General features: G+C 42.2%; 1 protein-coding gene across 5 annotated transcripts in view; it reads left to right on the top strand.

Annotated features, from left to right (window-relative positions):
* Positions 1 to 16,736, top strand: part of PXK (PX domain containing serine/threonine kinase like) — a 75,128-nt gene that overhangs the window by 26,699 nt on the left and 31,693 nt on the right. For all 5 annotated transcript variants that reach the window (XM_061618778.1, XM_061618777.1, XM_061618776.1 and 2 more), the window contains exons 4-6: positions 7,343 to 7,529; positions 11,197 to 11,274; positions 15,963 to 16,036. In XM_061618778.1, coding sequence (XP_061474762.1) covers positions 7,343 to 7,529; positions 11,197 to 11,274; positions 15,963 to 16,036 — 339 coding nt within the window. The remainder of the gene's footprint in view (positions 1 to 7,342; positions 7,530 to 11,196; positions 11,275 to 15,962; positions 16,037 to 16,736) is intronic.

The raw sequence follows: 16,736 nt of genomic DNA, 5'->3' as shown, positions 1-16,736 counted from the left end.
ATCCCGGAAATTACAGGCCAGTTAGCTTAACTTCTGTCCCTGGAAAACTGGTAGAAAGTATTATTAAAGCTAGATTAACTAAGCACATAGAAGAACAAGCCTTGCTGAAGCAGAGCCAGCATGGCTTCTGCAAGGGAAAGTCCTGTCTCAGTAACCTATTAGAATTCTTTGAGAATGTCAACAAGCATATAGATAGAGGTGATCCAGTGGACATAGTGTACTTAGACTTTCAAAAAGCGTTTGACAAGGTACCTCACCAAAGGCTTCTGAGGAAGCTTAGCAGTCATGGAATAAGAGGAGAGGTCCTCTTGTGGATAAGGAATTGGTTAAGAAGCAGAAAGCAGAGAGTAGGAATAAACGGACAGTTCTCCCAATGGAGGGCTGTAGAAAGTGGAGTCCCTCAAGGATTGGTATTGGGACCTGTACTTTTCAACTTGTTCATTAATGACCTAGAATTAGGAGTGAGCAGTGAAGTGGCCAAGTTTGCTGACGACACTAAATTGTTCAGGGTTGTTAAAACAAAAAGGGATTGCGAAGAGCTCCAAAAAGACCTCTCCAAACTGAGTGAATGGGCAGAAAAATGGCAAATGCAATTCAATATAAACAAGTGTAAAATTATGCATATTGGAGCAAAAAATCTTAATTTCACATATACGCTCATGGGGTCTGAACTGGCGGTGACCGACCAGGAGAGAGACCTCGGGGTTGTAGTGGACAGCACGATGAAAATGTCGACCCAGTGTGCGGCAGCTGTGAAAAAGGCAAATTCCATGCTAGCAATAATTAGGAAAGGTATTGAAAATAAAACAGCCGATATCATAATGCCGTTGTATAAATCTATGGTGCGGCCGCATTTGGAATACTGTGTACAGTTCTGGTCGCCTCATCTCAAAAAGGATATTCTAGAGTTGGAAAAGGTTCAGAAGAGGGCAACCAGAATGATCAAGGGGATGGAGCGACTCCCTTACGAGGAAAGGTTGCAGCATTTGGGGCTTTTTAGTTTAGAGAAAAGGCGGGTCAGAGGAGACATGATAGAAGTGTATAAAATTATGCATGGCATTGAGAAAGTGGATAGAGAAAAGTTCTTCTCCCTCTCTCCTAATACTAGAACTCGTGGACATTCAAAGAAGCTGAATGTTGGAAGATTCAGGACAGACAAAAGGAAGGACTTCTTTACTCAGCGCATAGTTAAACTATGGAATTTGCTCCCACAAGATGCAGTAATGGCCACCAGCTTGGACGGCTTTAGAAGAAGATTAGACAAATTCATGGAGGACAGGGCTATCAATGGCTACTAGCCATGATGGCTGTGCTCTGCCACCCTAGTCAGAGGCAGCATGCTTCTGAAAACCAGTTGCCGGAAGCCTCAGGAGGGGAGAGTGTTCTTGCACTCGGGTCCTGCTTGCGGGCTTCCCCCAGGCACCTGGTTGGCCACTGTGAGAACAGGATGCTGGACTAGATGGGCCACTGGCCTGATCCAGCAGGCTCTTCTTATGTTCTTATGTTCTTAGATGTTTGAGTTCAATGGAATTTACTCCCGTGCAGTCATGCTTAGAATAGGTAAAACTGGACTTGGGGGCAGAGGAAGGGATGGAGATGGGGAGGGGCAAGAGGGGGGGAAGGAGCAGAGCTTGGAAGTAATTAGTTACAAAAAACAAATTACTTGTAATTCATTACTTTTTTGAGGAACAAGTGGGGAATTCCTTACATTTTGATTGTAATAGAATGAGAAGTAATTTTATTACTTTTGAGGAGTAATGGTAATGTTTCCAGCATTGCTTTTGGGCATTACTTGGGGGGGGGAAGCAGGGGAAGTCTGTGATTTGTGGATGAAAACCATGTGCCTCAAACTAGGCTTCTGTGCAGCATCACTCTTCCCTCGTGCTTTGTGAGTGGGTAGGAGGCGACGAGGGAGGAGGTGAAGAGCGAGATGGGGTGGATTGGAGAAAACAATGGACAGTGGTGAAGAATGGAGTGGATGGAGAAAGGAGCCGGAGGGCAAGAACATGGATAAAGGAGGAGGAGGCAGCAGCAGAATGGAGATAAAGAACTGTGGAGGGGAAAGATGACTCTGTGTGTGTGAGGGGGGGGGAGGGAGAGGAGGTGAGAGGGGGGGAGTGTGTGAGTGTGTGTGTGTGAGTGAGTGAGCATTTGCATGGATGGGTATCCCTTAGTTGGTGGCAGGGCAGGGTCTGGGAGGTGGTTAAGGGAGAGAGATTATGCTGGCTGGCTGAGTGTGTGGGGGTTGCGCTTGGTTTGACGTGCAAAGATCTGAGCTGTGGCTTCAGCCTCCCTTCCGGCCTCGCTTACCAGTGGAGAGACCACCACTGCTATTTTATGGATAAAAAGAATTATTCTGCTACCCCCTGTATGTGTGTGTTTATTTTTAATGTTATTTTGGGAGACATAGTTTGCAGCAGCCAAGGCCAGCACCTTGTAGGCACTCTAGTTTTTTATTTTTTAAAGTAACTTAAGTGTAGTGATTAGTTTTGAGTAATGGTAAAGTAATTAATTCCTTTCAGAACAATTGCAATTATAATGGTAATTTATTCCTTTTTGGGGCCATGTAACAGTAATTGTAATTCATTTCTTTTTTAAAATGCTCCCCTGGGCTCCTGCTGGGAGGAAAGGTGGGATATAAATTTTAATAATGATAACAATAACAATAATAATAATAATAAAAAGGGAGGGCAGGTTTGATCATTAGCATGCTTTTTGAGTACAATGAGGATTTACTCCTGTACAATCATGCAGGATATGTGAAACTGACCAGGAGGGGGGGGAGGGAGAGGAGGAGATTGGGTGGGTGGGCACTGGGCAGAGGGAAAGCCCCTTTCCTTTCCAAAAGGAAAACATTGTGAACAGTATTATTATTTTTCAGGGTTTCCCTCACCTTTTTATTCTACAGCAGGTACATGCAGTCTCCCACCCAAAATTAAACCAAAGCTGTTGCTGGCCACATCCACAGCAGACCTTTATTTCAATTTAGATAGTCATGGTTTTCCCCAAAGAATCCTGGAAAATATAGTTTGTCAAGGGTGTTAGGAGAGGCCCTATTCCCTTTACAGAGCTACAATCCCCAGAAGAGGGGCTGATTGTTAAACCACTCTGGCCACTGGAGCTCTGTCAGGGGAATAGGACTCTCCTGACAACTCTCAGCACCCTTCACGAACTACGCTTCCAAGCCATGACTGTCTAAAGCAGTGTTTCTCAACCGGTGTGCCTCCAGATGTTGGACCACAACTCCCATCAGCCTCAGCCAGCATTGCCAATGGTCAGGAAAGATGGGAATTGTGGTCCAACAACATCTGGAGGCACACTGGTTGAGAAACACTGGTCTAAAGTGAAATAAATGTCTGGCATGGATATGGCCTCTGATTAGCCAAGCCAAACAGCTGTGGGTCTGGCTTTTAGAACACTGACTGTTCTTACTGAGCATGCCCGACGCTATAATAGACTTCAGTGTTAAATTTCTTAAATTGATGAAGAAACAGCCATGCCTTTTTTTCATTTTTAAACTGCAGAAGATTAAGGTCAGAGTATGGGGCAAGGTGAGGATTACAGGTACTCTGTGAACAAGGCTGATTTTTAATTAATTTCAACAAATTATGAGACCACTGAGAGAAAAAAAGTCCAACAAGGGTCTGGATTTTTTTCCTCTTGTTTTACACTGTGAACTCTGGATTCTCGCTGAGTGTTTTGTGTATCACCATGAAAACTTAGAGGGTTGTTAAGCGTTTCTGAGTTCAGGACTATACGTTTTGTAAGGGTTTGTTTTGAAATGAGCTTATGGGAAGCAGCAGAATGGCATGGGGGTATTTTCAACTTAACATTGCGGAATGCGAAAAATCCATGCTGGCTACAGCATGCAGCCATTCTCGTGGCTATATCATATTACGTGAAAAATGCATGTGATTAGTAACATACAGAGGTACACAATGCTTAGTCAGGTAGTTAGTGGAAATTCTTATGTTTCAATATCATTAAGAGCATCAGTAAATGTATATTTAAAATATAAATGCGCATTTATTTTGTAATGTATGATAAGCATCACTTCAGCAGAAGGATAGTAAATCACTTTGAAGAAGTGAATGAGTCCAGCAAGAGTTTTTCTAGGAAAAACATCCTCCAAATGAAGGAGGAAGAAGCAATTCTGCTGTCCTAACTAATGTTGTGAACCTTCCTTCCTGTTTCCTCAGTATGGACTGTTAATTCTTCTCAAAAGCAATACTTAAAAAAAAAACCCTCAAAACAAGCTTCTTGGGTTTTTTAAAACAAATTAAGTGCCTTCACCAAACACTCTCTGCTCCCCAGCAGCTTAAACTTGATGCTTATTTTACTTAGGTATCCTATACAAAATGTTGAATTATTTCCATCTTGAAGGTGATGTGGATTTTTTTAAAAAGCAGCTAAGATACTCTTACTCCGCATTAGCATTGGCATCATCAGTATTACCACTGGCATATCTGGTGACAATGAAGTTATTCTGCCATGTCCTGTAACACTGGGATGGCATGACAGATAGTAGTAGAAGGAGCAGCACATCCTGCTTCTTGTTTGTGCTGGGAGTTCCAGGAACTTTGACCCTTTGCTTTTTGTATGAAGGACATGAGTCAAACTCTCATCCGGTTGGGAAAACATTTTGCAATTTTCATTGCAAAATGAGACAATGACTTGAACGGGGCATCCTCATCCCAATTCCTTAGAAAGGTTTTTGCATCTGGGTGTATTGTGCTCCTTCAGTTGTTTCAAATGGCTATCTCCTGTTCTGGTGGCACAAAGCAGTCAGGATATGCTTGTGATTGTGACCTTGGTACAGTCTTAAAACTGCCATTTCATAGCCAATTGATTACTATAAACTTTTAATTGGACCTTTATGTGTTTGGAGGTAGGGGAGTCATCTGGTGGTGGGGCATTTGTCCTGGGTGTGGTTCAGACTCCTAGTAGCCTAGGACTACTAAGTAGCAGATGGTGAGATTTGGCTTCTTTTACCAGGCTTTCTATGAGAACTGAATTGTTCCAGCCCCTGATGTTGTCTGTCTGCCATTATGTTTGAGATGCTGATATTTAACCTTCCTGTTCCCATTTTATGGATGCTTTAACTGTTGTACACTTCTTTGGCATCCTTGAGGCAAAAAAGCAGTAATCACTTTTAAATCCTGGGAGTGGTTGTGGGGACTGGATGGAGCAAGTAACCAAGGTTTGTGCTTGGCTTACGCTTTTGTTTAGGCGGAGATAAACCATGAGCCTGGGTTCAGTTGTCATGACAAACCACACTCTGGCTTGTTTCCCTGCAGTGTGACAACAGTAGGAGTGGGAGAGGAGCAGAACAGGAACAATTCATCAGTGTGCACAGGCATGCTGCTCATTCACATTAAACCAGGGGTTCCCAACCTAGGGGCTGTGAATAGTAAAGAAACGGATTATTTATTAATTTTTGTAAAAAAGTCTTCTCTCTTTGGATGCTATCTGCTCTCCATTACCACTGCAGATGACGCTTCCCCCTTGCTCCAAACGAAAGCAGAGAACTTTGCTGAAGCGCCAGAGTGTCTTTTCAGGCACGCCAAGGGCAGGCATCTGCCTATACCACATATGGCAGATGCCAAAGGAGGCTGAGGGTGGAGCTGCCAGGAAGAAGAGAGGATTACTATCCCAGCTCCTGGCTCCTCGCACTGCCCCTGCTGCTGCTGCCCTTACTCAGAACGAGAGGAGAGGGCTTTTTGTGAAGCAAAGAGAATCAAGGCTGTAAGGAAAGGCTGCTTTCCCCCTTCTTTCCTGGCAGCTGGCCTGACTGCCCTTCGTGACTCCTGCTTCGCTGCCACCTCCTTTTAAAAATTATTCTTCTTTGCGAGGCCACCCAGATCTTGCCTTCAGCCCAGACGGAACCAAGGAGCAGTGAGGAAGCTCAGGGCTTCCTCGTCCCCCATCTCTGAGGCTAAGTGTGTGTGCCAGTTTCCCCCCTTTCTTCCATCTACATTCTGCCCCCCAACTTCTCTCTCCAAGATGCGGCAGCAGTTGAGGGATTCCCCCCTCTCATGTGCCCAAATGCATGCCTGCCTGCAGAAGTTTGCAGGAGGGGCAAGTGTATTTGTGTATGTGCATGCGCTGATCTATCTTCCGCACCACTCTCATTCCCCAAGTGCACACTAACCAAGTCATCAGTTCTGATGATCATCCCAAGGCCTGAAAGCACTAATCCCCCTCCTCAATCTGTCCGCCCTTTTGCCTTCACAATCTAGCATCCCTACCAATACCACATTGCTGTTTCTTGATGATGGTGATGATTTTTAAAAAGCTCAGCAGGTTGGTTGAGGCTGGTGTCCACATACTGCAGCTGAAATTTATTTGTTTATTTATTATTGCATTTATATCCCACCTTTCTTTCAAGTTGCTCAAGGTGGTGTACATGGTCGCCCCCCCATTCCAATTTATCCTTACACCAATCCTGTGAGATAGGTCAGGCTGAGAGACTGTGTTTGGTCTAAGGTCACCCAGTGGGCTTCATGGCTGGATGGGGATTTGAACCTGGTTCTTAGTCAAACACTGTAACCACATCTTCAGACTGTCGGGGGGGGGGATCCCAATTTGATTGGATTTTTGCATCAAGAAAAGAAAGCAACACATCCCTGTCTGCAGGGAGCTTTATATGAAAAGGGATATTTGGAGATGTGATTTTTGCCACTCGCCATTTTTTCAATTAACAGAGACTAAAATTGCAATTAGCATGGGGGGTGTCATGAAATATTTTGAACTTACAAAAGGGGTCCCATACTCATAAAGGTTGGGAACCGCTGGATTAAACCATAGTTTAATGTGATGTGCAAACCTGGCCTACGGTTTCATGTGACGTTTATAATGACCAAATTTAAGTAACAGTGGTTGAGTTTGGATGTCATGATAAAGCATGGCTTATTGTGATGGGAATGAGCTGCAGTGAGCTCACTCTCCTTCTCTGGCGAGGCTGTGAGAGGGAATTCAAAGGACTTTAGCTTCTGTTTTTGACTAAGGGTTTGGCATTTCATCTGAACCCAGCAAATTCTGGTTAATCTTACTTACATTTTGCTTTAACCAAGCCAACTATGGGTTATGAAGCAAACTTGTTTCAGCCAACTATAGTCTAGATTAACCACAGTTAGGTCTCAAACATAATGCTAAGCAGTGGTTAATCAAACATAGAAGTGAAACTTTCCAGTCTCTCCGTGGCTTCTCTGGAGGAAGGGGAGAGCATATGCTTGAGGCTGTTCCATTGAACTGAAAGTATCTGTTAACTGAATTTTAATAGTAACATTGGTAGTTTGTGTTAAGAGCTTACATTGGACTTCTTCAACTTTTGTTTTTAAAGATTTCTGCTCTTAGCCTACCTCTTCCTCCCAAAAAGTTGATTGGAAATATGGATCGTGAATTTATAGCTGAGAGACAGAAAGGACTCCAGAACTATCTCAATGTAATTACTTCCAATCACATACTGTCCAACTGTGAACTGGTAAAGAAATTTTTGGATCCAAACAATTATTCTGTAAACTATACTGGTAAGTAAACTATTTTAAAACTTCTTTACTGAAGGATTTCCCCATGTTGATAAGCAAACAGTTGAGGTGGAAGGAATTTATCCTGTGTCTGGGACTGGAGGATCACTCCACATCTCCACTATGGCTCATAAGGCATTCTCATCTTTCCATAATTGTGCAGGGACTTTAAAAAGGTGGCTACTGACTGAAATCTGTGCATCCTTTTCAAAAAGTGGAGGAGATAATAGGATTGTAGAGAAGCTGAAATTACTTCCACGGACTGCAGTCTAGTAGCCTCAAGTTTGGGACACTTAAATTCCCCTTTTAAGGCTGGAATTTGCTTCCAGGCACACATGCATGGAATTGTCTTATTAATGGAACTTAAATGTGTAAAACTGGATGCAGGATTGCAGCTACTTGAGGTTGTACCCAGGAGTAGTCCTACTCAGAGCAGAACCATTGAAATTAACGGACCCAAGTTAGTCATGTATTTTCAATTGGTCTACTCTGAGTAGGACTAGCATTGGATACAGCCCAGAATGCTCACTGCAAAAGGAAGGGGATGATGTCTGGAAGGCTGCTTGTTGATTAGAGGTGTTTGAAGCGGTGGCTTTAGACTTCTTTTGAATCTAGAGGACTGGTGACTTGAAAGTGGCATATTCCATAGCCTGGCAATATGGTTTTGATATATTTCCAGCTATATACCTAAACAACTCACTTTTTTAGTGACTTTTGGTGGAGTTTTAAAATATTATACCTGTTTATAAAAGCAAGGTTTTTTTCAGTGAGAAACTTGTTGAAACCCCCATAACGTTAATTCAGCGCCATGAATTTCAATGCTAAATGTTTCCCCATTGGACCAGAGAGACTTAATCCAACAACTTGCAAATGTGCATTTTAACACTGGAGCAGCAGAACCAATGGCTATAGTGCCTGGGTCCTTCATGAAGTTTTCTAATATCTCATAAGGACTTTGTATGCCTAGCACCAGGCAGCTCAGTCACTTTGGTCATTGGAGCAGATCAGCCAGTTGTACTAAAAAATTAGATTATATGCATAAGCCATAAATCATGGTTGGAAGTTCTCTTATTTATACTAACCAGAGATGAGTTTAAGCAGTTTATCTGGGTTTGGATGACACAACAAGCCACTCTAAATCTCACACAGAAGCAAAGGCTTTCAAACTCCCTGTGACCATGCTGGAGAAGGGGAGGCTATAAGCCGAGGGATCGTGGGAAGACTACACTTATTCTCATAACACTAAATTATGGCTTAGAATTGCACCTGAGCCAATCCACGGTATTAACATCTGAGACTGCCTTTATTAAATTAACCACAATGGTGTTTCTTGTTACACGGCTAAATCAAATTTCTGAATAACTGCACTGCTGAGTAAATTAGTGGAAAAACAAATTATTTCTTGCTCTGAATAATCACACCATGTGTTGCATTAATGAATAAAACCAACCTGTTCAAGTGCCAACACAAGTGATTAGGTTGACACCAAAGTGTAATAGAGATTGCAATTGGGGTATAAGAATTTCCTGAGGTAGTGGCTGTGTTTGTTCCTGATGTTAAACCATAGTTCATGTTTAACTATGGTTTAATGCAAATGAGCAGCATGCTCAAACATACTGTCCAAATGTCCCCCTTTGCTTCTGGATGCACTGCGCTGAGAATAACAAACCACAGCCTTTGGTTCCTCATATTGTTGGTTTGGCTACCACATGTGGTTTGTTTGGAGAGAAAGAAACAACTACAAGCCAAGGCTTGACCAGCCTGAACAGTGGTTTAATGTGATGATGTGTGAACCCAGGCCATTGTTTCCTTAAGCAAAAAGGCCCTTCTCTTATGTTAAGAAACCTCAGCAGCAAATTTTGTTCTAAGTGTTATTGGGAGTCCTACTTCTTGAGATCTTTTACCTAATGTTTGCCCAACCAAACAAGCTTCTGGTACTGAAGGTATTTTGTATTTCTTTATTAATTAGCCAGGCTTTTGCAGCTTTCCCCTTATTTGTCTGACAGAATTTTAAGATTGCAATGAGAGACCCCCTACACATTTGAAATCTAAACTAATGAACTGAAAAGCTGTCGGTTCTTTTATAGATCCACCAGGTCATGGAAATGCCTGCTGCAGTAGTTGCTGTGTTCTTGTTAGGTTGTTCTGCTTAAACATTTCAGAGTTCAAGGCCCGATCTCCCACGGTGTACTCCTTTCATCCTTGGAGATGAAATACCGGAACACAGTGGGGCAACGTGAGAAAGGAATGTTGTTGTCAACTTTTGATTTTCCTGGTTCCTTGCTGCCTACTGTGTTGCAATCTTCAGTATTGACTCACAGAATATTTATCTTTAAAGAAAACTGTAATCTAGGCTCATAGCCATTTTTGTGTGTGCTAAAGAAAATGTAATGAAAGCAAATATTCCAGACAAATGACAGAGACTATCCTTTTTGTGGGCTTAAAAATATGCTTGTAAATAAAGCATTTTAAAGAGATTACAGCATGCTTTGTTGTCTTTTACTTCAACAATCAGATGTATTTTTCTCAGCACATCTGATGCTTGCATTATACAGATGTGTGTGTGCTTCAATTTCCAGCAGGCCCCTCACCCACCAACTTGGACCAGGGCCTCACATTTTTGACATGTCATAAGTTTCACAACTTGTTCTTATGCACAATGAATCAAAATGTGACATTCTCTCATTTTAGAAATACGAACTTAAGTAAATAAGAGATGAGATTTGGTAAAAGACATACTTCTGTCTTAGCTGTGCAGATTTTGCTATGTTAAAGAGTTTTAAATGTTCCTAAATATTAATATATCTGTTTTGAGGGCATAAGATTTTGGTGCCTTATTTTGTTTTCATGTGTATAATTTTAAAAATTATTATTCCATGTACATCCTATCTTTCCTCCAAGGAGCTCAAGATGGCCTACAAACATGGTTTTCTCCCTCCCAACTTTATGCTCACAACAACCCTGTGAGGTAGGTTAGGCTGAGAAACAGTGACTGCCCCAAGGTCAGCCAGTGAGCTTCATGGCAAAGCAGGGATTTGAGCCCTGATCTCCCCGCTCGCAATCTGACACTCTAACCACTACAACATCACTGGCTATTATGCTTAGGGACCAGGTGTCTCTGGACTTCTGAGAGCGCCTGACTCAGTCAGTTAACGGAGCCATTAGATGTTGACAGATGACACTACTTTTCAGCACTGGGATAGCTTGAGAGAAAGGTTTGTCTCTTTTAGGGCAGGGGTGGAGAACCTGTAGCCCTCCAGGTGTTGTTGGACTCCAACTCCCACCATCCCTGTCGATTATCCTTACTATCTGGAGCTGATGGGAGATGTAGTCCAGCAATAGCTGAAGAGCCACAGGGTCCTTGCCCTGTTCTAGGGATGCATCTTCTTAAATAGAGTGTTTCAATCTTTGTTGTGTTTTGCCCTCAGAGAAGCCTACAAATAAGTTTTGGGGGGTTTCTCATTAGATCCATATACAAATTCACTTTGTGGTACATACTACTCTGCTTTTAAATAATATACTAAAAAGTGTATACAGTATACTTACGTTGGTTAAAGTGGAAAAACTTGCATGATGCCCTCTTCCATGTGAAATGTCATAGAGTGAAAGCTTTGTCACTGATCTTTATTAATATGTGTAACTAACAACCTTTCAAAAATTGTTTCTGCAGAGATTGCTTTACAGCATGTTTCAATGTTCTTTCGGTCAGAGCCAAAGTGGGAAGTAGTGGAACCATTAAAGGATATAGGTAAGAGTTTTTGCTTGTCTTGTAAAGTGATGATGTCACAAACAGCAGAAATATGGTGTTGGTCTGTCCAGCCCAATATTTTGCCCTCTGAATAGCAGTGGCATTCTGAGATCATAGGGCCAAGCTAGACATGACACTATTCATACAGATAGCAGGCATGTGGGAAGGGAGAAAATCTGGGTTGGACCCTTTGTAGGAGGATTTTAACCCTTTGCTTCCTTCTCTGGTCTGATTGCACCAATGGAAGTTTTCCTTCCTGTGCAAACGGGCAGTGGCGTACCTAGCATATTTGACACCCAGAGCGGATCATTTTTTAACACCCCGCTTCTCTATGTGACAAAATTATTTTCAGTAATAATCATGAAATGAAATGAATAATAATAATAATTAATAACAATAATTGCCAGAAAAGAAACGCAGACAGTGAAAATTTTCTTTTATTGAACTTCATATATATAATCATGCCAGTAAATAAATAAATAAATAAATATTACAGTACAAAAAAGGAAAAAAGTAATGGATTAATACTTTTTAATCCCATTAATGTATTTTTTGAAAAAAGGGAGGGAAACTTAAACCTACATATTGGTCTGTTGCAGTAATGTATAATATTACAGTTTCTGTTTTCAAGCCTTAACTTCTGCAAATTTGTCAATGACTTCCACGTCTTAGCTTGCCTTCCTTCAGGGGTTACTAACAAGAACCACTGACCTTTGATAACAAACACATGGCAACAGATTTAAGTGTGATTTCAAGAGTTCTAGTTATTCAGTGCCAATAATATACAGAGCAGTCCAAACCACAATGCTAGAGGAGGTCTGGATGGATTTGGAGAGGAGCTCCCCAATGCACCTGCCCAAATGGTGGAAGACATTATCACTACAATATCAAGTGGAAACTCAAAACAGGGCATTTCAGGGGAAGGGTCTGGTCTACCTCCTTTCCTCATGTTCTGATCAGTGCAACCTGTGGAGGTGGTGGTAGCTACACCATCAAGCCCCACCAATGCCAGGCAGGGGTTAGGATGCAGCCATAATTGCAATCTCATTTATTATCTTAAAGCAGTGGATCCCAAACCTTTCCCCCCACAGACCACTTGAAAACTGCCAGTTGTTCTGGCAGACCACTTAAGGATAGATGCTGTATGGTTTTTAATTGCATTTTTATTGCTTCTTTTGTTTCTTACATTGTATTCTATTGTATTACAGTGGGCATTCTATAGAATTCAAATTGTAATACCATAAAATACAATATAAGAAATAAAAGAAGCAATAAAAATACAATTAAAAATCAACATGAATATTTAATAGGGGCATGCCACAGACCACCTGAATGAAGCTCGTGGGCTGCCAGTGGTCCATGGACTTCCAGAGGTCCACGGACCACAGTTTGAGAACCCTTGCCCTTTAGTAAGTAGTCTATTCTGTAACTGGTGCCTACTTTGGAAAGTACTGCATCTCCACACTGACAAAGAGGCAACCTATACCTATCTGAGATGTCCCTTGTAAGTAATATACCTGTATATTTCGTAAATTTAAATTATATAAACTCATTTGAAATGTGGTGTTGGAGGAGAGCTTTGCAGATACCATGGACTGCGAATAAGATAAAGAACAAATTAAATCAGATTAGATAATTAAATTATCACTAGAAGCTAAAATGATGAAACTGAGGTCATCATACTTTGGACACATCATGAGAAGACATGATTCACCAGAAAAGACAATAATGCTGGGAAAAACAGAAATGAGTAGAAAATGAGGAAGGCCAAACAAGAGATAGATTGATTCCATAAAGGAAGCCATAGACCTGAACTTATAAGATCTGAACAGGGTGGTTTATAACAAGCTCTATTAGAGGTTGCTGATTCATAGGGTCACTGTAAGTTGTAATTGACTTGAACGCATACAACACACACATGCACTCTAATTATTTGAGGAGGTACCTATTCCACAACCTGTCAGTAGGGACTGATTCTAAAGCAACATTTCTCCAGAGAAATATGATGGTAAAAATGTTATGTTAATTCAAAACCCATACGGATTTTGAAAAGCCATGCTCTGGAAACAAGGGCTTATTATTCCCTGCCCAAATCAGTGTGGATTTTACATTCTACGTAAAATGTTTCACAGGTATTCCTCAATAGGTATTCCTACATAGAGAGAAAAGAATAACACTGGAACCGGGTCAAGTTCCCATACTTTAGTGCAGACACATCTATATCATCTTACTCAATGACTGATAAAATATGCTAATTCTCATTAGGAATTGTTCAACAGTAACCCCAATTCTCTTTTCCGTCATCTAATTTTCATGCGTTAGTTAAACACAGATTAAAAGGGAGTATCATCTTGAGGTGGAAGGATGATGGCAGTAGCAAAATTACTTTGACACCTGACATAACCTGTTTGGAAACAATGCAAAACGCTGCTTGAGCAAACACGGAATATTATGTTTACATAAAGAGGTCTTATTTATCTAGATGTTTACACAGAATATAGAGCTCCATCGCTTAATCACCTGCAGCATGTGGGCCTTTCAGAAAAGAAAAAGTTTCCTGTTCCATATATTTTGTGGAGTTTACCATCTAGCTGAGTGTTCACAATGAGATGGTATGGGCCCCTTTCCCTAATTAGATGTCTACATATTTAACAGGATTCACTAAAATTACCTGCCTGGATGGCCGGCCTCCTCCCACTCGCTCAGGGCTGCCATGGTGTAAATTCTCCGGTACTGCTCTGCCAGGCCCTGGCCTGACAACAGCAGCTGGAGCGACCCCGACAGCCACTACTGCAAGGGGGGGAGGAAAACCTGAAGATGCCAGCGGCAGCAGCAACACCCCAAACCCAGCCGTGCTCTCGCCAGGCCCCATGGCCACGCAGGGCTCCCTGCCTTTGCCGGTTCCTCTCAAGAAGAGGAAGAAGGCACCAGGCTTGGATCTGATACAAGCAGTGGTGGCAGCGGCAGTAGATGCTGCTCCACTCATCTCTCCCACCCCGCCTCTGCATGCTCCGCCCTGAGCCCGGGCAGACCCACACCCCCTTTTCCTTTTCCTCCTCCCCTCAGTGCCTCAGCAGCCCAGCCATAGGGAAGCCCATGACAAACAGGCACAAGCAGGCCGGCCGGCAGCACCCAACTGAGCTGACTAACTAACAGGCACTCTGTTCCTCCTCCTTGCCCTCGTGCGCGTGCGGGAATATGTAGTACCAGAGGGGTTGGAGACACGAACTGCACCTGACAATGCACCCCCTTATTGCCTACACTCGGGGTGGACTGCCCCCACCGCTCTGCCCTTGGTAAGCCACTGCAAACGGGGTAGGGCAGGGTTAAAGACCTCTACTCTGCTCCCCCAGCCTTGATCCAGATTGCCTCCCCATGCCATCTGTTTACTTTTTTTTTTTTAAACCATTCACTCAACCCATTTACTAATGTAGCCTTTCTTTAGTTTGGCCCTTGGGCAGAAGCCTTTTACAGCCCTTTAGCCAAGACCCTTGTCACTGCTAATGCCAGAGACTGAACCTTTCTACTTACCACTATTAAGCCTTGGCCCTTTAATTCTTGTGACACTTTTTAAAATGGGTGCTTCTCAAATTGTGGGTCCTGATGTGCTTCTGAGTAGTTTGCACAAAGAGGGCTCCCCCCCCCACTTGCAGGGGCTTCCCATCCCCTCTTTACCAGATTGGAAACTCACAGTCACAGTCTGGGGGCCCCTTTCAGAGACATTTGCTTGCTCCCTCATTTAAATTCTGTTCAAATACATGCTCTCTCTATATACCTATTTGAGCATTAAAAATAAAATGTAAGCTTGTTTAGTGTAAATTGCTGCTTCATGCCTTTTCTGTTGTGGACAGGGAATGTAAGGCTTGAAAGGCAGAGTTGGTTTTCACAGATGTGTGCTGAAGTTTATAGGTGGGTCCCACTTCAGAACTTTTAAGAAGTACTTCCTTGAATCAGCCAGTAAGACCATTTATTTATTTTTATTTATTAAATTTATTAATCGCCCATCTGGCTGATTCTTCAGCCACTCTGGGCGACGTACAGAATAAAAACATACAATTACATTAAAACATTAAAAATCTCAAACAATAATAATAAAACCTAACCCACCCCAAAAGCCTGCCTGAAGAGCCAGGTCTTCAAGGCCCGGCGGAAGCTCATCATAGAGGGGGCCATCATAACAGTTATCAGAAAACAAAACCTAAACCAAACAAAGCAGTAAGAGCAAAGAATATTCCATGGTCTTCTACGCCAAGACGACTCCAAGTGCACAATGCCAAGGCGCTGCCTCAGGCCCTCTCCTTCATATACCTGGAGCAGAGGAAAAAAACAGGATGGCAGAGTTGTGGAGTAAGTGGCCACAGCTGCAGCAGCACACAGAGTCCTTCCAAATAATTGAAATATTAATTTTAAGGCCCCCTCCTTTTAATACTGCATTTGTACTGTTGGTAATAAAAAGTCCATTTCTTCTTCATTTGAGGAAGTGAAACAATGAAGCAATATTTGGACAGACTTTGAGCTAATTAGATAGAAAACGCCAAAGTTGCTGCAGGAAAATTGAGATCATATTGGTTGCACCTTTGACAACCCATTTATCAGAATCTGGCTTCTCCAGAAAACGAAAAGCTTGCTTTGATGATGTCAGCAACGGTAAGATGCAAACTGTTGGTGATTTTTGTGGTTCTTTTTAGGCTGGAGGATACGGAAGAGGTATTTCTTAATGAAGATTAAGAATCAACCAAAGGAGCGGCTAGCATTAAGCTGGGCAAGTTTCCCTTTATTTTTGGATTTTCGTCATCTTTTTCCAAAATTGCATCATGGTGGTTGACAGCATCTTCCCCATTTTCTTCCTTTTTGCCCGTATTTATATACAATAACATTTTTAGTAAGTAGTCGACTTGAAGGCACATAACAACAACAACAACTGCCCCCTTTATCTATAATGATGATACTGCTATGCTATAGGAGTGTTATGGCATAAACTTGGACAGAGCAGAATTAGGATAATTACTATGGACCACAGCTGAGATCTCTTAAAGCTGTAACTTGGAACACCCCACCAAGCTCTGGGGATGACACAACAGACTTATAGGGCTATATAGAACTTGTTTTCCATGCTGGCCTTTTGCCTTGAGTGTCTATACATTGCTAAAATAATGGAAGCAGTTATTTAACACAAAAGCCAGAATGATAAAATAAATGCACTTTTGTTACACATACACATCTCCTAATATTGTGGGTGGGTGCTAAAATAGACACGAGAAGAGACTATTGTGGGAAGAAGAGACTATTCTGAGACATTTGGTTGTGGTTGGGTATACTATATTTACATTGGTCAGCTTATAAAAGCAGGCTGGGCTTGTGGAGTGGAGGGCATTACTATGGATGCTGCATGGGATGTGTTACTGGTTCCATCCCCTTCCATAGCAACTGGAGCAGGCCATGCTGGATGGCAGCTGGCTCAC

The sequence above is a fragment of the Rhineura floridana genome, chromosome 3 (genome assembly GCF_030035675.1).
Source record: "Rhineura floridana isolate rRhiFlo1 chromosome 3, rRhiFlo1.hap2, whole genome shotgun sequence".
Lineage (NCBI taxonomy): Eukaryota > Metazoa > Chordata > Lepidosauria > Squamata > Rhineuridae > Rhineura > Rhineura floridana.
This window is presented reverse-complemented; position numbering and strand designations above follow the sequence as displayed.